The following is a 25,470-nucleotide window of genomic DNA, read 5'->3' as shown; positions in this document are numbered from 1 at the left end:
AAAATTTAATGTAAACTACAGAAAATTTAATAACATATATATCATCTAATCTAAAACAGCATATATAACTAATAATAAAATCATAAATTATATTAATAATAGAGATCCAACTAAAACTCTAATAAATCTAATTTGAATGGGTAAGGTGTATACAGTTTAAAATGTGAATTACGATATATTGCTGTGACCAATCGATCATTTTTAATTAGAACTAAAAAACATATTAATTGTATAACAAAGAAATATAAAGACCGTTCAAATTTTGCTAAATATATTTTGGAAACTAAACATAATTGTGATCTAAATAAATTCATGGAAGAATTGGATTACTTTAATAATTATTATAGTATTTTTAATCTCAAAAAATTTTCTTAATTACAATAATCATAAGAAATTAATAAATGAACAAATTAAATTCAATGATGATTTTTATATAAGCAAATAATAAACAATAATAATTAAGTTGTCTAAATTAATTTCACAATCTACATAGTTCATAACAATTGTGATCTATTACAATATGAACATAGTTACTTTGACTTCAGACTTTAACTTTTAAAAAATGACAATCAATTTATATATATATATATATATATATATATATATATATATATATAAAATTTAAATATGTGAGTTTTATACTTATATATATTTCATTCATAAATTATAATCCCTCCTGAAATGGCAGAATAGCCAAAAGTGCTTGAGGGAAACGAATAATATATTGGTAAACAGTTTATATTATATATAATAATTGTATTTTACCAATGGTGCCATGTTAGAGAAACTGAGTCTAATACATGTTACTACATGTAATAAGACTGGAAATACTACACACATCATACTTTAATTCATTTATGTGGAATGTTCATTTATGTGTCATTTTCATGGAATGTTTTTAAAATATTGATTATAGTTCATTCATATTTGCTAAGAAATTTGTAGTACAATTGCTGAAGTAATACATTGTTAATGCAATAATTATAATTGGTTATGTAATGTATGCAATTATTTATGTATTCGTATTTGAATTCATTTGATCTCTAATGGTATGTAAAGAACTATGTAAGAATTAAACAGGTTTTGTTGGTATTTTTAATTTTGTTATTAGAAAAACTGACCAAGTCATATTAAAAGTGATTTTTGCATGGTTCTGCTTGAAAAATAATTATACATATCTTAAAGCAAAATAAATACTATTTATTACTTAGGTCTAAATTGTAAATTTTTTTCTCATGTTCTTTTATATCTTCTTTTATTTTTGATCATTTAACTTTGAATTTTAAGTGACATTAACTGCTGTGGTCGCTCACCACTATCAATTGCCGACTGCATATAGTGAATTGCATCCAACATTGTTTAACTTAAGTGATCAAAGGGAATTGTTTATTAACATGGCTTTGGTCATTGGCATTTTAACCCACCGGGTTGGTCTAGTGGTGAACGCGTCTTCCCAAATCAGCTGATTTGGAAGCCGAGAGTTCCAGCGTTCAAGTCCTAGTAAAGCCAGTTATTTTTACATGGATTTGAATGCTAGATCGTGGATACCGGTGTTCTTTGGTGGTTGGGTTTCAATTAACCACACATCTCAGGATTGGTCGAACTGAGAATGTACAAGACTACACTTCATTTACACTCATACATTTCATCCTCATTCATCATCTAAACGGTAGTTACCGGAGGCTAAACAGGAAAAAGAAGAAGGTCATTGGCATTTCACCTTTCCTGTTGTAAACATGATACATTCTGGGATGTTACTGCCTGACACATTGATTATTATCATGGATGATTTTTCTAGTCTTTCCAGGACCTCTTCTTGTTAATAAATATTGAAATAATTATTTTCAGAATTTTTTTACCAGACATGTAGATGGAAGGAATTCATTAAGAATTTTAAATCTGTTTAAATTATTTCCTTTTTTTTGAAGAAATGGGTCATGGTAATAAAATTTAAAAAAAAGTCAATTCAGGCAGGCAGGCACACTGACAGACAGACAAATATTCAACTTTATATTTAAGATTAAATTAAGTTTTAATTTTTTAATATTGCTACCAATATTAAAACTACCAATCAAATCGCAATTTTCACTAAATTTCAAGTTGTTTCATTAAATTTTTAAGTTAATAAAGGAAGATCAGTTTTTGAAAAAAAAATTGTGTGATTTTTGTGGCAAGGTTTATAATATTAATATGAAAATTATTTTTGTACACGTAAGTGGGACAAAATGCGTATTCCAATTATCTAGCTTAAACCTATTTTTTCAATTTTAAAGATTTTTTCTTCTTCTTCTTCTTCAACTTGAATCTTTTCTAGAGATTATTCGAAAAAATAAGTGTTCTATTGTGTAACTGACTATTGTAAAACTCATATCAATATTTTTTCTTGAATCTAGAACATCATAATATTTAAGTAGTGTTTCTTTTACACCTTAACATGAAAAAAAATTAATTTTATTTTTTAACTTATTAAGCTTGTCTTGTTTATTCATGAATCACAGATTGAATTATACACATAAATTGTATTTAATAATTAATTAAAAGATGTATATTTAATAAAAAGATTTCAATAAGAATATAAAAAGATATGTAAATATAAAAAGATATAAGAATATAAAACGATTTCAATATTTAATTAAAAGATTAAAATTTATTTATTTTAAATTTATAAATATATGGTTTTTATAACAGATTGTTTCAATATTATGTGTCTGTTGAATTAAATCTTAAATAAAATACATTAAGTTAGTGGTAATTATTATGTCAAAATAATTGCTGGCCCAGTGTTGTTTGGACTTGTAATTATCAAAGATGAAAATTAAATAAAAGTTGTGAAGTATATCAAAATCATAATAATCAAAATGTACACATCACATCAAAAATGTATACAAAATGTACATTTTAATTGACAAGAAGTTTAATTCACAAATTGTACATTTTAATTGATATATTACAAGAACATTATAATTGAAGAACAAATGATTATATTGATAATGTGATATTTAAAAATAACGCTATCAATTTTTCACTTTTATTTCAGTTTTCATGCATGACATGTGTGGTGAATTAAATCTAACAAAATAAAAACATTGTTCATCATTTTTCATCCTATATAATTAGATGTAAATAAATGTGAATGAAGAAGAGAAGTGCTCATTTTATTTTAAGAAGAATGAGTGGTTAGATCAGAAAGGAAGGGTAGGTCAAGGAAGGATAACAAAATTAAAGAAAGTAGAGAAAAATGAAACTGTAAATGCTAATAGAAGTGAATAACACTTTATAAACTTAAGTATGTATATATGTAAACACACACACATACACACGGTATATGTCACTGATAAAAAAGGGTCCATTAGCTTGGCTTATTCAACTCTTTTTGCTTTTTACTCTTTACATAACCCACACTACAAAAAAATAAAAAAAGTAAATAAATGCAAAAATAACATCAATTTACTTTGTCAAAATGATAGAACTTTAGCTGAAAAAAAACCACTCCATTGAACCCAATAAAACCATCAAATCCTTTCAGTGTTACCCTTTCATTCAATCATAACACACACACATAAGCAAGCTTGGGCGTTTGCATATGACTAGTACACAAATAGAATTTTCTGGCAGGCATATTTAAAATAATTAAAACTTTAATATAAAACATCAATCACAAACAAGGAAGCAATTTTCAATAAATCTCTAGCTTAGGGATAAAGAAACAGATGTTTGTTATTTTTTCATTAAATTTTGTATTAAACTAAAAATTGTTTATTTACAATTAGATTAAAAAGTTGTCCCACAAAATTTTTTTTGTTATCAAATAACTGCAATACTGATAAATACACAATGGAGTGCTTTGGAATTTAATTTAATTCAGGTATACATACAATAATAATATTATTTTTTTTTAAGTGGCCTCCTTACACCCCTGAACACCAGAGGGACCTAAAATGGACCTATGAGGGGGATAGGAAGAGATAGGTCTTAGGGGCTAAGTGGCAGAACAGTCTAAATGACCTTAATATGCCACTGTATCCACAAGAAACAATAATAGAAATACTTCTGAACAAAACTGCATTAACTAATACAAAAGAATAATACTTTCCAGAAGGTGATTAAATAAGTATGATAAATGAATAATATCTAGACACTGAAATAAGTATGAAAAATGAATATATATACCATCCAGCATAAAACTCAAACAAGAAAGGACCATTACAACAAGCAAATGGAACATTATGTCACTGAAATGGTGATTGAAGAACTCAGCCCTATAACAAATGGTTTCATCAAAAATAAAACACAGAATTACAAGCTTTGACAAATCAACAGTGCTAAACATACAATAAAACTGGTATAAACTAGTCAATGACACCAGCTCGACATATTTCACCAATAGAAGGACGAACAGAAAGATCCAATAAATCAGTGAACCTATTTGCTAGACGAAAGCATCTTAAAACTGGGGAACACTCAGAAACTTTTCTAATGAAATAGCCTAAAGTTCCTGATGTTCCAAACTGGCACCCACAGTTGTAACTTGTGGCATACCGTGGAGAAGACCTGCAACAAATTTTAAATTGAAAACAGTCTGCCGCTCATCCAATTTCTCTAAGTTCAAATCTCTGCATTGAGCAGAGTAGGAAGTGGCATCAAGTCGACCAGTAAACCTCCATCTCAACGCCCAAAGCAGTTTCCTCTGCGTGATTTCAATCAAATCATTAGTGAAACCCCGATCACTATTCCAAATGACCATACAATACTCAACATGAGAATGAACAAGTGTTTTATACGACAAAAACCATGTGTTTATCAACATGAAACGACGACAAAGACATCGCACAAAACCCAAATTTCTTCTTGTCAATGAAGCGATGGCCTCAACAAGGCATACAAATGAAAACTTTGAGGCAAAATGAACCCCTAAGTCCCTCATCTCCTGAACTTGCTCAATGTGAGAGTTGTCTATAAAATAAATGTGACAAGACCAATTTGTCTTCCTCATGAAAGTCAGCCTTCATCTTTCCAAGATTCAAAGGAAGATCATTCTCAATAGACCACAATCAAGCCTCGTTCAACGATCTCTGCAACAGCAAATGATCTGTATCCAAAGAAATCCTCCATAGATCTTGATGTCATCAGCAAATATCAGGAGAGAACAGCCAACCCTCTCTACAATATCGTTAATGAAAATAAAAAAAAAGAGTGGACCAAAGTTCGATCTGAGGAACACAAGAACCAATCTGAAACTCATCAGACACGGAGCCACCAAAATACTCTCTGAAACAGCAGTCCACAAGGTAAGAAGCAGTCCACCTAACCAACAAAGAGGGTAAACCCACTTTCTCCATTTTATTCAACAGAAGATGATGTGTACCTAGTGGAAAGCTTTCTGGAAGTCCAGGTATGCTGCTTCTCAACAACCTTAGACTTGATGTATGATCGGAAGACCTCACAGAACAAAATTTCAAATATCTTCGACAACAAACCTAACATGGGATGGGATGAAAGTTCTTTATATTGAAATCAATAATAATAATAATAATAATAATAATAACTATAATAACCCGGGGGGGGGGTCCTGTCCCCCTACTGGGCGCGTCCTCAAGGTGGCGGATAGAGGAAGGCCTTGTAGATATACAGGGTAGGTGGTGTTCTTCAAAGACCCACCTGCGGACCATAACATGTACTTTAAATCCAACGCGTCTGTTCCAGATTGGGCGGCGTTTGGTCGGCGTCTGTTTCCCATGTTAGGGACGGCCGTTTCTGGAGGTGTCGGAGGCTTGCCCGCAGGAGCTTATCCTGTTCCATTTGTTTTGAAAATTAATGGAGTACAACGACGTGAATAAATGCCGGGGCGGTAGGGTGTTGCGGGCTGACACCCTTCGGAGCCGTCGTGATGTTCAGTCTGGGGTGAGGAGTGCTGGAGCGAGTGGCGGCGCCTCACCTAATGGTACCACAAGGCCTGGAACGTCTTCTGTGGCTTCTGTTGTGGCTGAAGTTCAGTCACCCAGTGCTGTAGAACCCCGGGGTAGGAAGCGGTTTAAATGGACAGATGAACATAATGCCTTCCTTTATCGTACCTATCTAACTATAACAAAAATGGAATCGGACATGAAACCGTATAGTGTTCCGCTGCACCAAGCGATGGTTGAGAAGTTCCCTGAGCTACGATGTAAGTCTGTCCAAAACATCTTGGATCAGCGCAGATCCCTTTTTAAGTCTAATAGTATTCCTGCGGATGTGGTGGCGTTAATCCGAGCTGATGTTTCTAGGGAGTTAGGGTTGTTGTCCAGCCCATCTTCAGATGAAAGTACTGTAGAAGAAACGATAAGAGCCGACAATCCCCTTTCTGACCAATTTTCTGAGAACGAGATGCTGTATGGTAGTATGGATCCGTCGGCCAGACAGCGTATACCAAGGCTGAGGGTTAATTGCGGAACGAGGAACATAGTGAGCCTTCTTAACGAGATTCTTGAAGAAAAAGTAAGATTAGTACCCTCCATAACTGAGCTCCATGAGTTAGTGTACATCGGTGCGATTACGGCAGTCAAAGCGAATGGCCAGCGAATCGTCGCTCCTGCAATGCGTAAGAGTCCCCAGCGTCCACCTTGGGAGGAGAGACTGTGTAGGAAAGTCGATAAGCTGAGAAAAGAGATTGGTCGTTTGTCCAGTTTCTTAACATCTGCTAATCCCAGTGGAAGGATCCGATCGGCGGCGCAGTCGATAATCCGAACATATGAGAACCCGGAAAACACCACCGGCCATGAAGTCCTGGATTTGTTGAAGCAACGATTGATGGTACTGTCATGTCGGCTGCGGCGGTATCGGCAGAGTAACATGCGCCGGGAACAAGCTCACTTGTTCCGTACCAATCAAAAGGAGCTGTATAAGCGGTTGCAAGTTTCACCTCAGCAACAACCTCAGGCGAACGCGTCCCCTACTAGTGAGGAGGTCTTGGGTTATTGGGGCCCGCTTTGGTCGTGTTCCTCACAGCATAACTGTGGGGAAACGTGGATTCGTGAGGAACGAAAACGAGTTGATAGAGTCCAGACAATGGTAGATAATTTAATCACTCTAGAAGATGTACAGGAGGCGATTAGGAAAACCCATAATTGGAAGGCGCCTGGGATTGATGGAGTGCATAACTTTTGGTACAAGCGCTTTTCTTCTGTTCACAGGCGTCTTGCAGAATTTTATTCTGCCATCTTGCGAGATGCAAGTCTAATGCCGACCTTTTTCACCCAGGGGATAACCTATCTGATCCCGAAAACTTCTACTGCGAAGGCAGATCCGTCCAAGTACAGACCTATTACCTGTCTCCCCACAATATATAAGCTTTTTACTTGTGTTCTCACTGCCAAAATCAATAAGCATCTTGAAAGGCATCAGATCTTAGCTGAGGAGCAAAAAGGGTGTCGTCAGGGTAGTAGGGGGCTGCAAAGAGCAGCTAGTGATTGATAGCGTTATCTCTGTAACGGCAAAGAAGAGTCGAGGCAGCCTATAATATACTGGTTATATAGACTACAGAAAGGCCTTTGACTCGGTTCCACACTCCTGGTTGATAGAAGTCTTACGTCTCTACAAAGTCGATCCCGTTGTCGTTGAGTGCCTAAGTGTCGTTATGGGTAAGTGTTGCACAAATCTTTTGTTGACTATTCCAGATAAGAACCCCGTTAAGGTCGGAGTAACACAGATCAACCGAGGCATTTTTCAGGGCGATTCCTTGAGCGCTCTATGGTTTTGCTTAGCGTTGAACCCTCTGTCTTCCATCTTACAGAAGTCCAAGAAGGGTTTTGCTCTTGGGCAGTACAGTTTTAGCCACCTCATGTATATGGATGATATTAAGCTTATTTCTGACACTGAAAAAGGGATCCGGCAACTTGTCAAATTAGTCGAGAGGTTCAGTGTCGACATATGCATGAGTTTTGGTCTTGACAAGTGTAGGGTCAATGCTATGAAGAGAGGAAAATGGTCGCAGATTGAGGCGTGTGAAGTGCCGCAGATGGATGCTCCTGCACTCATGAATGCAATGCAGCGTGGTGAGACATATAAGTACCTTGGTTTCCTGCAGGATATTGGAATTAGCCATAGTCGAGCGAAAGAGGCCCTTAAATATAGGCCCTTGGAAAAATAAAAATTTAACAGACCCCAATCGTCCTATTTCTTTGACGTGTACTATGGGAAAAATACTGGAAAAAATGATTAATAATCGACTCGTCTGGGTTTTGGAAAAAGAAAACCTGATATCACCGTATCAAGCAGGTTTTCGACAATACCATTCTACCACTGATCAAATGATCAGCTTAGAGAATATTATATACAACAGCTTTATCACAAGGAAGCATTGTGTAGGAGTCTTCTTCGATCTACAGAAGGGCTTCGATATGACCTGGCGGCATGGAGTAATGCTCCAAATACATGCATGGGGCATTCGTGGCAATCTGCCAGTCTTTCTCAGCAACTATATGAATGACCGTACTTTCCAAGTACGCGTCAACAATGAATATTCTTCTATAAGAATCTTGGAAAATGGCATACCGCAGGGTTCGCCGTTGAGCAGTACCTTGTTTACCATTGCCATTAACAAATTGATATTAGCCATTCCAGTAGAAATCAGCAAAAGCGTCTATGTTGATGATCTGGCAATTGTGTATGCCAGCAACAAGACTGCTATGGTGAGGTACAAATTGCAACGAGCGATCAATGCTCTAAATGAAGTTGCAAGGATAACGGATTCCAATTCTCACCAGAAAAACGTGCTGTGTACACTTTTGTAGGAAGATAATTCCTCATCAAAGTCCTGCGTTGACAATTGGCAATAATCCAATACAATATAAGGATAATTTGAGATTCTTAGGACTGGTATTGGATAAATCCCTGACGTACAGACCACATATACAGGACTTGAGTGATAGATGCAAAAAAGCCATAAACATTATAAAATTTATTTTCGAACATTACTTGGGGCTCGGATAAAATAATATTATAAAATTGTATAAAGCATTGGTTCAATCGAAACTAGACTACGGATGTATTGTATATTCATTCCCTAGGAAGTCGCATTTAAGAAAGTTAGATGTAATTCATAATAGCGGAATAAGATATGCGACAGGCGCTTTCCGCACAAGTCCGGCGACTAATCTAATGTCCGAAGCCGGAATACTGCCACTACATTATAGAAGAGAGATCCTTTTCCTAAGATATGTAGCAAATATATTGGCTTTTTCTGCCCATATAAATAACAAACCTTTTAACAATCATCCTATGGCTGCATTATACGAACATCATGCGACCTATTCCAGACCAGCCGGAATTAGGTACCACAAATTAAGAAGAAAATACGTAATTGCTATTCCAGATACATTAGCAATTTCTGCGACAGAAATACCGCCATGGCTCTTGGCAGCGGTAAATACAAGGTTGGATCTCTCTCAGGAAGAAATAAAAAAAAGCCAACAGTGTTCATCCAACAGGAATTTGGAAGCTGCCAGAAAGGCAACAGTCTGAGATGATTTGGTTGCATTTCCTGTAAGAGTGGCAGATGTTAAAAACTGTCTAACTAATACAATAAGAAACCGGCGGAGTAATGATTGGAGAAGATTAAATACAAAATTAAACACAGTTAATACTTCTCAATATAAATGGAAGAGCGATGTGAAGCTGACTCACCGAGAACAAGTAGCGGTGACTAGACTTATAATCAGTCACACGCGAATAACAATCATAATATTACAATCGTAATAACAACAACAACAATAATAATAATAATAAAAATCATCTCTTTTAGATGTTGAAGAGGATCTTTTCAAAATACAAAAAGACGACTGTCTTTTTATGTTTGGACTGTCTTTCGTTCTCGGCTGCATATGAGATTAGTCTCATGACTGATAGGGGGAAAATAAATTTACTGACTGATTCTCGGCTTTTAACAAAACATATAGTGAGTCTGCTGTTGAAGATAGATAAACTAAGAGCCAGCTTGGAGCATATGTCCCCCGTTTCTTCAATTGACATTGACTCCCAGAATTTAACAATTATTAAATTATAAAAATTATTTCACTAAAATTATTTACTACAGCAATACAGAGGGTTATTATTTAAGCTAGTTGCATAACGACAGCAAATGAAGTTTGTGAAACGTGTATTGGGGAAAAAATTAACAAAATATTTTTGTAGTAAATGATCAAAATTCACTGATGAAATGTCTATGAAAACAGAAGTTTTCATAAAGATTTACGATAATATAGAACGCCGGGAATGCGCATAGTTACCAAGTTTTATTTTATCAATAACAGCCGTCGTTTATTTTTAATTTTTGGCTTGTGTAGAAACTTTGTCCGTTTTGCTTACTGTGTGGTAAAATAATCAGTCACTGCTCACTATTTAATAGATACAACAAACAAATATTTTTAAAAAGAGAGTTTGAGTTAGTGGTTGGTTGGAAGTCTCAATTTAAAATAATACAAAATAAAAATATCAATTGAATAAACAAATCCTAAGGAAAAAATTCAGGTGGTTCTTGTTTCGTTGAATCAGGGTGATTCAATTTTACTAACTAACCAATACCGTAATCCTAGCAAATTTTCTAAGATCGAAAAATTTGTAGCCGATTAGGCTCGTCGGCACATATGTTGGCGCAGGGACTGAAGCCTATGTACTAGCATTTTGCATGCATTAGCCTCTCTTATAAGCAAATTAAAAACGTTGTAATTTACTACATGTCTCTTGTAATATAGTAATATATAAAAAACAGTTTTCAAAAAACTTGCTGTGGTGTATGTGATTGTTGAGTTTTATTCTAAATTATATATTAATGTTGTGATCTAGGACTACTTCCTGTTTTATAGTAACTAATAATAGTAGAATCATTCATGAATCATAGATGCCTAATGTGCTATTTATGAACTGTTGTAAACACAACACGCATTCTAAGAATTTCATTTCCTTATTTTTAATTTACTTTAATCACTGCGCTGAGAAGAATCATGTCACATATCACTTGTAATTATGTTGTAAAAGTGGTTATTATAGAAACATTTATTGCGGTGTATATTTTACTAATTAAGTGGATAGCTGTTAGTGATTTACTTTTACTATTTGTTGTGTTGTTTTCATTTAAGGCTTTGTCATAAATTCAGTCAAGTAAATTTTTAATATTTCAATACAATTGTTTTCTTTTAAAATGCCCAAGTTAGGAGGAAAAGGTAGGTTTATAGTCAGGAGAGAGAAATTATATTCTATGTTTACTATTTCTTTCTACAAAACAATGCCGGAACCGAAATAGTGAGGAAAACTGAAGTGCTGAACACGATTGTTCAAGCGAAAAAAGAATCAAAACGAACGATCCAAAGAATTATAGCAGAGGGAAATTAAATGAAACTGAGGAGACATTCGTGTTCGTTTTGCCGAGAAAACGTGTAAATTACTCCAATACTGTGCGCAATTTAGATTCGTTTGACACGAATGCTTTGAGGCGTTTATTTATTTATTTTAATAAATAAATTTTATGTAACCGAAAATTGAGTTCTTACTGTGAAGAGAATTATGTAAAAAGCCGCGAAAGTGAGATTAATTTAAAAAGGGAGTGAAAAATCTTTAAGGAGAATATTACGTAAAATGGGATTTAGATGGGAAAAATCAGAAGACAAGCAAAAAATACTGATAGAACGGCATGATATTAAAATGCAAAGAATGAAATTTCTACGACAAATTTCCCTGTTTCGCGAAGAAGAAAGACCGATTGTACACACAGATGAAACCTACATTCACAGTAATCATGCGACACCAAAATCGTGACGCAACAAACCTTTATGAGAGACTGAAAACACCCGTATCCAAGGGCTTACTATTAATAATTATTCATTCCGGCTGTAATAAAGGATTCATTAACAATACTTTACTTATGTATGAATCAAATAAGAAAGGAGATTATCACAAATCGTTGGATTCCAAAAAGTACACGAAATGGTTATGGGAGAAGCGTATTCCCAACTTGCCACGTCGGTCAGCCATATACTAGATAACGCATCGTATCACAATGTTCTGTTACAAAAGCAGCCAAATTTTAACTCTTTAAAAAGCGATATGATAAAATGGTTGGACGAACAAAAAATTAACTGTTCTCCTGCAATGACGAAGACTGAATTATATGGTATAAAATTACGCAAAGAAAATCAAAAGAAATTTCTACTATATCACATTTTCGAAAATTATGCTCACACAGTTCTATGGTTGCCACATTATCACCCTGACTTAAATGTCACTGAAATGATTTTGTGTCAAGCGAAAGAGCAAGTAGCTAAAAAGAATACAACTTTTAGCATGTCGGACGTTCTTAAGTTAGTTGAAGAGGAATTTCATAAAGTATCTGAAGCTGAGTGGAGCAATGTCTGCTAGCATGTTGTCAACGTTGAAAATAAATACATTGAAGAAGAACATTTGCATGAAATGAACATCGACAGTTTTCTGATAAATGTGAATTCAGAATCGGACACGAGCTCTTTAGAATTTACCGACGACAGCGACTTCGGAATTTGCGAGCTTCAGCAGTAAAGTGAGAAGAAGAAATAATTATTTAAATTACTTTAAAATAATAATATTAATTGGGATACTAAACTACTTTTAATTAAATAGCATCGTTTGTATTTTTAGTTATAAATATCATCTATAATAAACTGACAATGTTTTCAGTCGGCCTAGTACCGTGCCAAATGTTTGCTGATTGCTAGTTTTTGTGCCAACTTATGTGCCGATAGTTATACATATTAAGAGGCACATAAACAATAACAACATTTTCACCTATACCGGGTGTCCCGGGAGATGTTGGCTAAATTTAAAAGATTGATTGGAGACTTTAAAATAAAGAAAAAGGTTAATTAACAAAGAATCCTTTATATAGTGTTTTGACAATAGAAATCTATATTAACAAACTAAGGCATTTTGATGAAATTCGGTGTACATTTACTCAACACCATCTGCAAAATAACCAAGTTTGAAAATTGTTTCTTCGAAAATTTCAAAATGGCAGATATTTACATTTTTGAATCGTTAGTAACTCTGTAAATATTAATTTTATGCAGTTATGTTTCATTAGATAAAATGTTAATAATAATTTTGTTAAAAACTGAATGGTACATTATATATTAGAATCGGTTGATAAACAATCGAGATATGGTAAAACTTTAACAATTTTTACTATATCAGGTATACGGTACTGAAAAATAATGAAGTCTGAAGATCTTGTGCCTCTTTTCGCTTTTTTTCACTAACTGAAATAAAAATTATTAATAATAATTTCTATTATTAATTTTATTAATATAAAACAAAGTTATAAATGTATTGAAATTGAGCGTTAGTTGTGATTTTAATACTTTTAGTATTAAAAACACAATACAAAACAGACGCGACATTTTGTGTATGCATTATTTTTGCGTACAGTAGACCTGCTTTAACAATTTCTGCCACATCTAGGCTTTTTGTCGACTTTTATAACGAAAGATGTGAGTATATTATGGGTGAAAAATTTATTATTAAGATGTAACTGATAATGCCAAGTGAAAATTGTTTAATGCTCTTGGAATGTTGTTGGCCTGAAATAGAGATAGCGCAAATATGAGCAAATAACTATTTGTCAAGTATGATACATTAGGTGGCGTGCTACAAAGATTCAGACACGTGCGTTTAGGTGCTTATTTGTGGGGATCGAGTAAAGCAAACAAGTTTTGAAAAAAAATGAATTAAAACTGAAGTTTTAATAGATGTTATAAAGTACTTTGTTTTAAAAAGTTTAACCTCGTCGGACAAACAAAAAGTGTTAGATACCATTTTAAAGAGATTCTTCCTCTTAGTTTTCGACGGTAAAAAAGATAACTGGTAAATTTAAACTTACTCGTAAAGGCAATAAAAGATGATGAACGCTTGGGACCCCCAAATATCGCTACAGCCGACGAAATCGTACAAAAATCCACAACGACGTATTAAATGATTGTCGAATGAAGGTTTACTAATTTTTTGAGCAAATTTGATTAACTCTGAACAGATTTGCTCTAATGGACAGGATCTAACCTGTCTACTAGAGTCTACACTACGTTTTGTGTAACACATAAGCACCTGCACACACATTTCGGATTGTTGCTACAAAACTCGATGATTAAGCTTTGTAATGCTTTCACATGCGCCCTACTCGCCTAATTTGACTCCCAGAGATTACTTCCTCTTCCCAAACCTGAAGAAATGGCTCGCTGAAAGAAGATTTATTTCAAATGATGTGGTCAAACTGAGGCAACCGATTATTTTACAGAATTGGACAAATTACACTGAGGGTATTAAAAAGTTGGAAAGTCGTTCTAATCGTGTCGAATTGTACGGTGACTAAGTTGAAAATTTAAAAAAAACATTGTGAAAAATTATTTGTTTTTCTTTTCCACGCCGAGGGGTTTCCGAACGGCCCTGGTAAAATGTCATTTATTATTTTAACCAGATTTTCCAGTTTGCTGCCAGATCTGGGTGTGTCTGTATGGAATAGGCAAATACAATTTCTGCTACCAGCTTGCCAGGTCTGCAGCTGCAAATATAAGTGTAAATGTACCGGTAAACATGTAGTCCTGAACAGACTCAGGTCGACCACGCCTGAGACGTGTGATTAATTTAAACCCAACCACCGAAGAACACCGGTATCCACAGTCTACTATTTAAATCCATAAATAAAAACAATTGCCTTCGCAAGGACTCGAACCTCAGAACTCTCGACCTCGAAAATCAGTTGATTTTGCGATGACGAGTTTAACCGCTAGACTAACCCGGAGAAAAAAGAAAAAGAAAAAAGTTTATCAAGAAATAAATATTAAATAATAGAAGTAAATATTATTAACAAATTATCCTAATATTTAATTCCTTGCCAGAAAAGAATAACCTTAAAAATTTACTAATTTTCTTTGTTTATGTAAAGTTAAGTCAATAATATTTGAGAATTTTATACTTTGAAATCAAGTGGGTTTTAACTATTTTGTTTGTTTGGTTAGAAACCTTTTCACAACTTGTAGTCAGAATAATTTATTATATAAATAATTCAATAGATTTTAACTAATACAACTTACCCGTCTAAAAGCATCTCTCCTCGATTTTTCAACCAGTAATTTATAGTGTTAGGAAAGGCTTCGACATGACATTCCAAGTGAACATCTGTACCTAGTGGTGATCCAAGAAGCTGGTTTGGTACTTTAATACCTGGTGCGACTGTAAATAAATGATGAATCACATTTAGCAAATTTATTAACGGTTAAGTTAACGTAGATTATTTCTTAAATACAATCTCCATCTTTAGATAGGATGTTTCAATGATGAAATCGAATATCAGATGAGGTATCTACGCTTACCAAGGCAATTCCTTTATCTAGCATTTTAAATTTCTGATTATCAAAAATAATACAGTTAGTATGGTGTAAATGCAAATTCAAATTACGGTAGTTTATTATTTAGTATGGGAAGTTAGTTATTTAGTATGCATGCATACCGAACGTCACAAATCGATTTTAGAAAGTGACCCCTCTTTCTCTTTTTCGTGCGTGCGTGCACGCGCACACACACTCACACACACAATGTTGAAATGCAGATTAATTATAATTATTAACCAAATTTTGTAAGATTTCGGTTGAAATATTTTGTTTTTTCCAGTTTATTACAATTATATTATATTTAATAGATTTGTTAAAAAACTCTTTTCATCTCAGCCGTCATCATCATTAATAAATAAAAACTAATACAAGTAATTTTTTAAATTAATAATTTAAAGTTATTTAATTTTGCAAATTAGTTTATGCAGGATTTTCTGGCTAATAAAATTTGGTTAGTAAATAATATTTTATTTTATCTTATAAGTTTAATTTAAAAACAACGTTGAGTAATCTGTCATAACCAAAGTTGATTATATCTTTTGTGATATTAAGTTTTTAATACAAAAGTTTTTCCCTACTATTCTGGTTCTTTCTTTTATTTATATATTTTAATATGCCTTGGGATTTTTGTTAAGATATCGCCGACGTATCCATTTTACAGGTGTCCCACGAAGAAAGAGATAAACTTTCAGGACATGTTCTACTGATGAAAAAAATTCATATAAATATAGGTCTGCAAACGCTTTGTGTTTGAGTTACGGCTAGCGAAAGGATTTCAGCTCTTCTAATAAAAAGAAGTCCTACTGTAATTTTTTGGACTCAAATTAAGGAATAAAGTTGGTGGTTTCTTATGAAATTTGAGCTGAGAAATAGGATAAAAGGTTCCGGAACTGTAACTTTTAAAAATGGTAATAGTTTTTAAGATATCCGACGTAAAACACAAAATTTGGTGTCAAAAAACAAGTTTTTTTTAGGTTTGTAGTGCAACGTTTTGATAAATTACTAATAAATACGGAAGGTTTAGTAACACAATTTGTAAAGAATTTAATTCGGAGAAAATTAATTTAATTACAGCCAATAAAAAGTAAATAACAATTTTAAAACTCGGTTTTTTTATAGATTCAAATAAATGAAAAATAGACAGAAAATCGTATTATTCTTTCTGTACTTAATAAACATTATTCTTAATATAGTAAAACAACAAAAATAAAATACATGAAATAATAATTGGTAACAGAATAACAAACCACAATAATTGTTTTGAAATTCCCTCCTTCACAATGCATACATCACTCTGTACGATGTAAAATATTTCCGGTGGCTTTCCGTATCATCTCAGGATCTTTTCGTGTAAATCCAATAGTTTTCGTATTTTATTCAGTTACTGTTCTTTAGTATTAACTTTTTGTAGTGTAGCTAAAGAAAAATGTGGGGTTGCTCCATCTTGCTGGAAATTCATTTGCAATCTAGTTTGCAAAGGTACATCCTCCAAAAGAGCCGGAAATTTATTTTTCAAGAAATGAACGTATGCATCCCGAAAGGTTTTAATTTAAAAAAAATTGGCCCCAGAATTTTGTCATAAATAATGCCACACCAAACACTAATGTGAAATCTATGTCGAAAACTAGTTTCCACAGTACTATGTGGATTGTCTTCGCTCCAAAAATTGAAGACTCCATTTCTCGTAGAAGTGGCTTCATCAGTAAATAAAACTGAATTTACCTTATCAGAGTTGCCTTTAAGCCATACACACAAGTTTAACCGCTGTTGGTAATCTGTTGACCGCAATCTTTAAATCTTCTGCAGGCGGAAAGGATAAAGATTTTGTTTCCGCACGATGCACCACACTTTGTGATTTGACAACCAGTGCGATATGAAATTTGCCTTGTACAAGTACCTGGGCTACGCTGCATATGCTGAATCACACGATGTTTATCATTAACACGATGATTTACTTGGCGTTCAACACGTTGGAAATGACCCTTTCGTTTGTAAGTGCTAATACACTGAAGAAAACGTTTTCGCATTTGAAATCCGCCTTCCAGGAAATCTCTCCTGATATTCATATCGAGCAGATTCAGAATTTCTGTAATAAAATTCATAAATAAAAATTATATCTACGTATTCCTGGTTAGAAAATTGAAACTACATTTTTAAATTACGATATGGTAACACTACACTTCCTTTATCTGTACGATAATTTATGACGACAGATTCAAACGAAGTAAACAATTTTCATTGTTGACTAGCTGTTATTATTGCCAACCAATAGAATAAACTTTTTTAAATATTTCTAAAGTATCATAAATTTCTATATACCTGGGTAAATTGTTGAATATAAACAGTTAAAATATTGTTTTGCTTAATAAATTTTATCTCTCTTTTAAAATCATTTTCAGTAATTAGCGCTTTGTTTTTAAAAAGAATGTTTATTAGGTACAGAAAGAATTATAAGATTTTCTGTCTTATTTTTCGTCTGTTTTGCTTCAATAAAAAACCGATTTTTAAAAGTTTTTATTTACTTTTTATAGACTGTATTTACATTCATTTTTTCAGAATTAAATTCTCTACAAATTTTGTAACTTCCGCAATTATGAGTCATTTAACAAAACTATTGTACTACAAACCTAAAAACAACTTGTTTTTCGACACCGAAATTTGTTTTTTACGTCCGATATCTTAAAAACTGCTACAATTTTTAAAAGTTACAGTTTTGCGACTTGTTTTATCCTATTTCTCAGCTCAAATTTCGTAAGAAATCGCCAACTTTATTCATTAATCTGGGTCCAAAAAATTATAGTAGGGCTTCTTTTTATTAGAAGGCTGAAATCCGGATGAAATCTTTCCACTAGACGTAACTCGAAAAAAAGAATTTCCAGGCCTATGTTTATATGAAATTTTTTCATTATTTTCATCAGTAGAAGATGTCCTGAAAGTTTATCTATTTCTTCGTGGGACACTTTGTTAAAAAAAAAATGTTTTCAATTAAATTTTTATTAATTTTTTGATCAAAATTATTCATAAATATTTCACTTAATATACATGGCATCACTTAAAAAGAGTGTAAACTTATTAATTACACAAATTAAAAATAATAATTAAAAATTCTTCCATGAAAATGAAAAAAAAGAAAATATTTGTATTCGATATTTTAAAAAAAATAATAAAAAAATTATGATCCCCTACATACATACAGGGATGCATCTATTTGATTATGCAATGACTACACTGTCGAAATAGGAGTCACAACTAATATGAAATTGGCTAACACAAAAGTTAACAGAAAATATTTTTCAGCTTTATAAAAGATATGTCATTGTTCACCCTCAATTTCTACTTTCTAGACACGAAACATAAAGTATGTTTTGGTATGATCGGAAGTACTTCAAATTTATGGAAAGTATTATTAAATCTTCATTAAAGAATGTCATCCCGTTTTTAAATATGATCTAGATTTAAAATTCGATGCGTTCTTAAAATCACGCTAGGCTCAGCAAAGTAAAGCCAGTAAAACTATCATGTAAGAATGCTAGTTAGAAACGTTGAAACAACATTAGAAACAAGGTATTGAAAAATTCGGTTTTTATTTTTATTAAACAACGATCAGATCTCTCAAAATTGTTTAGATTTTCTGAAATCCGTTTCTAATCATCTTAACGTGAGTTTCAAAAGCTTGATTACACTTTTATCTATATAAATTCCATGCAATAAATATACAATTTCATTGTATCTATACAATTAATTATACATATACGCCTAGAACTATTTATTATTCTTTATAATGTTTTAGAAATAAATTAATAAAGGAAAGAAAAGATTGATTTCAGAGTGGTAATAGAAATTTATACACCATTTAAAATTATTATTTTTTTATTGGAAGAAAAAGCGTGAACATATTTATAATATTCATATTTACAATATTCATGATGTTGTTCAATGAAAAGTGGTTACCGGACCAGGGTAGGAATTTCATTGGAACGTGTGAGGGCGGACGATCAGTCTCAAGCTTCAAGTTGGGTCCGGTCCGATAGGTAAAGAGGATAGGAGTATAAATACTTCGGGGAAGGGAAGACCAGTTGATAGTCGGTCTGCAAGGAGAGTCTGCGAGAGAATTCTGCAAGAGAGTTCTAAGAGAAGAGTTATTATGCTAGTCTGAAACAAGAGTATTCTGCGAGGAGGTCAGTGAAGGAGCGAATTTCTAGTGTGTACAAATTCGATACGATTAAGGTAACGTCACAAGTAATTCAAGTTGGTCAGTACATAAATATAAATGGTCCGGTGAGTTACTGATAGACTAAAGTGAAAGAGATAATATACTAAATTTCATTAATAAATTGTTAGGGTAATTTTATTTGTGAACAGCAAAGGTATTTATAGTGAAAGAACTTTATACTTGTCTTAATGTCATTAGCCCTCGTCACATTCTTTAAAAGTAATTTGTATCATCATCTGGTTCGTCATATGTAAGGGTGTAAAGGGCCCTTACATTTTATTTAAAGCATCCTCGGGGCAACCAGAACCGCCGTTGAGCAGTATATCAGTCGCGCCAGGGTGCCGTGGCAGTTGAATCCTTCCTATAAACAGGCTACAGGCATGCACCGCGCATACCCATAGCCTCGCGCCCTCAATCCACCCTTGAGGGTCCCCCATGCCATCATCGGACACACCCCGACTCACTGCTCTTGAGTGCAGGTGAGCCAAAATGGCCTAGGCAAGAGGGCTACCTCCCGTCACTATACGTGCCACGCTTCGAGACTCCCATATATATATATATAAAACTACCGCTTAGAGATTCTTTTATCACAGCTTTAAACTTTCATTTTATAGACTTTTAATAAGTTCACTGGCGTGTAAAAATGCAACTATATTATCTTCATTTCCATTATCCAGATCAGCAGTAATATTATTTCTAAGACGGAACCTCTTTCTGAGGTCCTCATATATGGTACATTCTTCTATTAGATGCTTGATTGTCAGTGTTTTATTACAAACACCGCACTTCGCCGGTTAACAAATATAAATTTGTTAATCGCGTGTGACCGATTCTAAGTCCGGTCACCGCTGCTTGTTCACGGCGAGTCAACTTAAAGTCGCTTTTCCATTTATAAGGACAAGTTTTTACTGAGTTTAATTAGGTATTTAAACTCCTCCATTCAGCATTACACTTGTTTTTTACTATGTTTGTTAGACGATTTTCAACATCTGCCACTCTTACAGGAAATGCATCCAAATCATCGCAGACTGTTGCCTTTCTTGCAGCTTCGTCTGCGATTTCATTACCTGTAATACCAGCATGCCCCGGAGTCCATACAAATACGCACCGCTGTCCTCGTTGATTTAGAACGTATAAAATGGACAGGATGTATGCAATTAGGACCTCCTTAATGTTCTTATTTCGAATTGCGACAAGAGCACTTAAAGAATCGGAATATGTTTTTCTTAACTACTGACGGTTGCCAAAAATTCCTGTTGGATGATCACTGCTGGTTTCTTTTTTATTTCTCCTTGAGAGAGATCCAAATTTGTATTTACCGCTGGCAAGAGCCATGGCGGTATTTCTCTAGTAGAAATTGCCCATGTATCTGGAATGGCAATTTCATATTTACTTCTTAATTCGTGGTACCTAATTCCGGCTGGTCTGGAATAGGTAGCACGACGTTCGTATAATGCAGCCATAGGATGGTTGTTGAAAAGTTTATTATTTATATGGGCAGGATAAGCCCATATATTTGCTGCGTATCTTAGTAAAAGGATCTCTCTTCTATAATGTAGTGGCATTATTCCGGCTTCAGACATCAGACTAGCCGCCGGACTTGTGCGGAATGCGCCTGTTGCAAATCTTATTCCGCTATTATGAACTACGTCTAACTTTCTTAAGTGCGACTTTCTAGCGGATGAATATACGATACATCCGTAGTCTAGTTTAGATTGAACCAATGCTTTATACAGTATGAATAATATCTCTTTGTCTGAGCCCCAACTTAAATTCGATAAACATTTTATAATGTTTAGGGCTCTTTTGCATCTACCACTCAAGTCCTGTATATGTAATCCCCATGTAAGGGATTTATCCAATACTAGTCCTAAATACCTTACGTTGTCTTTATATTGTATTGGATTATCATCAATTGTCAACGCAGGACATTGATGAGGAATTCTCTTCCTACAAAAGTGTAAACAGCACGTTTTTCTGGTGAGAATTGCAATCCGTTATCCTTGCAACTTCATTTAGAGAATTGATCGCTCGTTGCAATTTGTACCTTACCATGCCAGTCATGTTGCTGGCATACACAATTGCCAGATCATCAACATAGACGCTTTTGCTGATTTCTACTGGAATGGCTAATATCAATTTATTAATGGCAATGGTAAACAAGGTACCGCTCAACGGCGAACCTTGCGGTATGCCATTTTCCAAGATTCTTTCACATGAATATTCATTGTTGACGCGTACTTGGAAGGTACGGTCATTCATGTAGTTGCTGAGCAGTATAGGCAGATTGCCACGATTGCCCCATTCATGTATCTGGAGCATTATACCATGACGCCAGGTCATATCAAAAGCCTTCTGAAGATCAAAGAAGACTCCGACACAATGTTTCCTTTTAATAAAGCTGTTATATATAATGTCCTCTAAGCTGATCATTTGATCAGTGGTAGAATGGTATTGTCGAAAACCTGCTTGATACGGTGATATCAGGTTTTCTTTTTCCAAAACCCAGACGAGTCGATTATTAATCATTTTTTCAAATAATTTCCCCATAGCACACGTCAACGAAATAGGACGGTAGCTATTGGGGTCTGTTAAATTTTTATTTTTCTTTGGTACTGGAACAACATGAGCTTTTTTCCACTGCTGCGGGTACGTTCCATCCCGCCATATTTTATAATAAAGTTCTAATAATCTACATTTTGCAGTGATATTCAGCTGCCTGATCATGACAATTAATTTCATCCGGACCAGCAGCTGTGTTACCTGCTTTTTCCAACGCTTTCGCGAATTCTTCCATTTTAAATGGTACATTATATGGATAATTATACTCAGTTCTAAAATTTAGTAGACCTTCGAGTTCTTCTTTTTTGGTTCGAAAACCTTCCTCGTAGTTGGCCGTTTTGCTGGCCTTTTCGAAGTGATTGAATAACAGCTCTTATTATTATTATTACTATTATTATTGACATTTATTATTATTCTTTGTTGCTGTGGTTCTGATTAATATTATTATTATTTCATTTATTATTGTCGTTTATTATTATTACTATTATCGAATTGGTTTGTTTTACTTATGTTTTTAAACTAATAAATTGTGATTATATAAACATTCTCAAATTGCTAATCTCTCAATATCTTGATCGAGCCGTAATCACGCGACAATATATTCAGTAGGACGTTAATAACAATTTTAATTTTCATTCTACAATTATAAGTTTTAGAAAAAAATCTTGACTTAATAGTTTAATTTACTTTAATCTATTTATAAAAATTTGATTATTTCTGATTTTTCTTCGTTTAATAAGGACGAAGAAATATAGTAATTAATATCGTGCGTGTCGTATGCAATGGTATTTATTAAAACAGTAAATGAAATATTTAAGGAAATTTGCATTCTGTAATGATCACTATTTATTATAAATTAAATTTCACAAAGAATTTTCAAAACGTAAAAGTTTAGAGATAATTATTTATTGTTCGTTTTCATCTATAAAAATTTTAATGCAAACATCTAAAATTAGTCTTTCGGCTGGTTTCTCTTATAACGCAGAACTTTCAATTTAACTCATACTGTACGAGTCATCACTCATAATACGGTTTGAAATTCGTTGTGTGTTATCAAGTATCGTATTCTGTTATCTCGCTACCCTCTGTTTGTAGAAATTTCATATAAAAGAAGAAAATATCCGAGACAGATGGGAAAGAGCCGGACTAGTTGAAGTGGGAAGCGAATTGTTTTATACCGCAGACTTTTGATTCATCATAAAATCTGGTCACGTTTCTTACGAACAATCTGAGAGAAACCGGATAGAGGATAAAACAAAAATATATTTTATTTCATACAAAATTTAAATAACTTAACAGATTTTGATATCCGGTTGATTAATGGAAAGAAAAAAGAGAGAGAGAGAGAGAGAAAAAGAAAGAAAAAGATAGTGAAGAAAAAAAAACATTTTATGGTACTTTTATTTTCTAAGTTTTATTATTTTTTAATTTACATTCTTTTTTTTTACGTTTATTTATTTATAAAGTGGTAATATTATGTAAAAGTTTTCAAATAAATCCTATTTTTTGGTTTTTTAATATGGTATGTAAAATCAGTTTAAAATATGGATTTTCAGTAGAATGAACACACAATGGATATTCAAATGATTGTATTGATTTTAATTTCAAAATTTCCAGTCTTCATTTATTATTATCATTATTATTTGTTTTTCTTTAATTTAGTAAGTTCATGAATATAATAGTTTTTCCTACAACTTCTATAAAGCTTAGTAAAAAATTTCGTATTAAAATAGTAAAAACCAAAAGCTTGAATAAAACAGTAAATTTAACACTGATTACTGACAAAGTAATTTTTATATAAAGGTAACAAATTATTCACTTATAATCGTTTACATTACACAATAATTGTTTATTTTTTTTAATTTTCAGAAGTTTGTGGTGGTTATAGGAAACATCTTATTCATTAAATTTCAAAATATCTTTCAATTATATCATCATATTGGGATGTGTTCTTTGCTTATAACTGTTAATAAATTATTCATTGACGCTAATATTAAAAGACAGTTGGGTTCAACAGTAGAGTTAATTAAATGTAACAATTAATGCAATGTACTTGATTCAGTTAGTAAATCGATTAAATTTAGCTGTACAATTAATTTCTATGTTTGAATTACGTGATGTACAGGTATAATCTTTTTTTTAAGTATCTTGCAACTTCTATTATAACTTAATTTTGTCTAAATTTGATAATATTCATTGTTCAGCAACTCTCCTAATAATGTTGAAGTCAATTACAATGGCTTCTAGAAGCCTGTAATGATCCAATCCAATAATTAAAGGCTGCATTCCAACTTTATTGGAGTGTCATAGCTCGAAGTCAGTCAGTCGCAATACGTATAGGGTAGAGACTATATTACTCCTACCTGTGGTATCTAAAATAACTATTCTTTGAAAATTCCCAAAATTACCGAAATTTCCTGTTTATTCTATCACACAATCTATCTCTTTCTTTCTTTTACTGATTAATCTAATATTTTATAAGTAAATTGAAAAAGAAAACACAGATATGATAATCATATAGCTTTCTTCTAAACATCAGAAAATGATAAATAAATAGCTCTACAATAGTTCTTTCAAAATTTTTAAAATTTATACATTATTTTAAGTAATATTTCTTTGTATTTTTTCTTAAATTGCTGGTAAAATATTTAATAGATATATTTTTGGAAAACTTTATCTCTTAAACTGTGTATTTTGTCTATGTTTTTTCCTCTATATTTATTGCACAAAACAAAAAATTTCTCATCCATTCACAGGCATGAATTCTAATCCATAAGAAGGAATCATAGAAAAAGACCAATTAAATAATTTTTATAATTTCTTACTATTTGGAAATTAAGAAAATTTTAAAATTCAGAGTACGTATCTCCCAGGAGCGCAATCTCCATAGGCATCTTTCTTTTGACAAGAAGCAAAAATTTCAAGAAATATTTTTTTGTTGAATATGTTCAGTTATTCCAAACACCTTCGTGAAAATTAGGCTAAACTCCAAAAATATCATTTTTCATTATAAAATTATATAACGTTTAAGAACTCAGCAAAAACAGTAGAACGGAAACAATAAATAAAGATAAAAAACATACAATTTATCTTCCCTGGGTGCAGTGCCCAAAAAACTGTTTGAAAACGTGATATGATGTATAGGATACGAATTCTTACATATAAGGAAGCTTAAGAGCACAAAGATTTAAGAAACTTCTTTTTCTCCATCACCTTAAACCTAGTAGAAATCACAAAGTTGGCGGGTGGATCCTGCAGGGAACGTAGTCTCCGGACATATATTTTTGATATGTAGAAGGAAGCTTTGGAGAA

General features: G+C 33.0%; 1 protein-coding gene across 1 annotated transcript in view; it reads right to left on the bottom strand.

Annotated features, from left to right (window-relative positions):
* Window positions 1-25,470, bottom strand: part of LOC142317499 (lachesin-like) — a 345,180-nt gene that overhangs the window by 8,985 nt on the left and 310,725 nt on the right. Inside the window, exon 6 of the mRNA XM_075354060.1 lies at window positions 15,087-15,225. Within this exon, the coding sequence (XP_075210175.1) occupies window positions 15,087-15,225 (139 nt within the window). The remainder of the gene's footprint in view (window positions 1-15,086; window positions 15,226-25,470) is intronic.

This window comes from Lycorma delicatula, chromosome 1 (assembly GCF_047948215.1).
Source record: "Lycorma delicatula isolate Av1 chromosome 1, ASM4794821v1, whole genome shotgun sequence".
Classification (NCBI taxonomy): Eukaryota; Metazoa; Arthropoda; class Insecta; order Hemiptera; family Fulgoridae; genus Lycorma; species Lycorma delicatula.
This window is presented reverse-complemented; position numbering and strand designations above follow the sequence as displayed.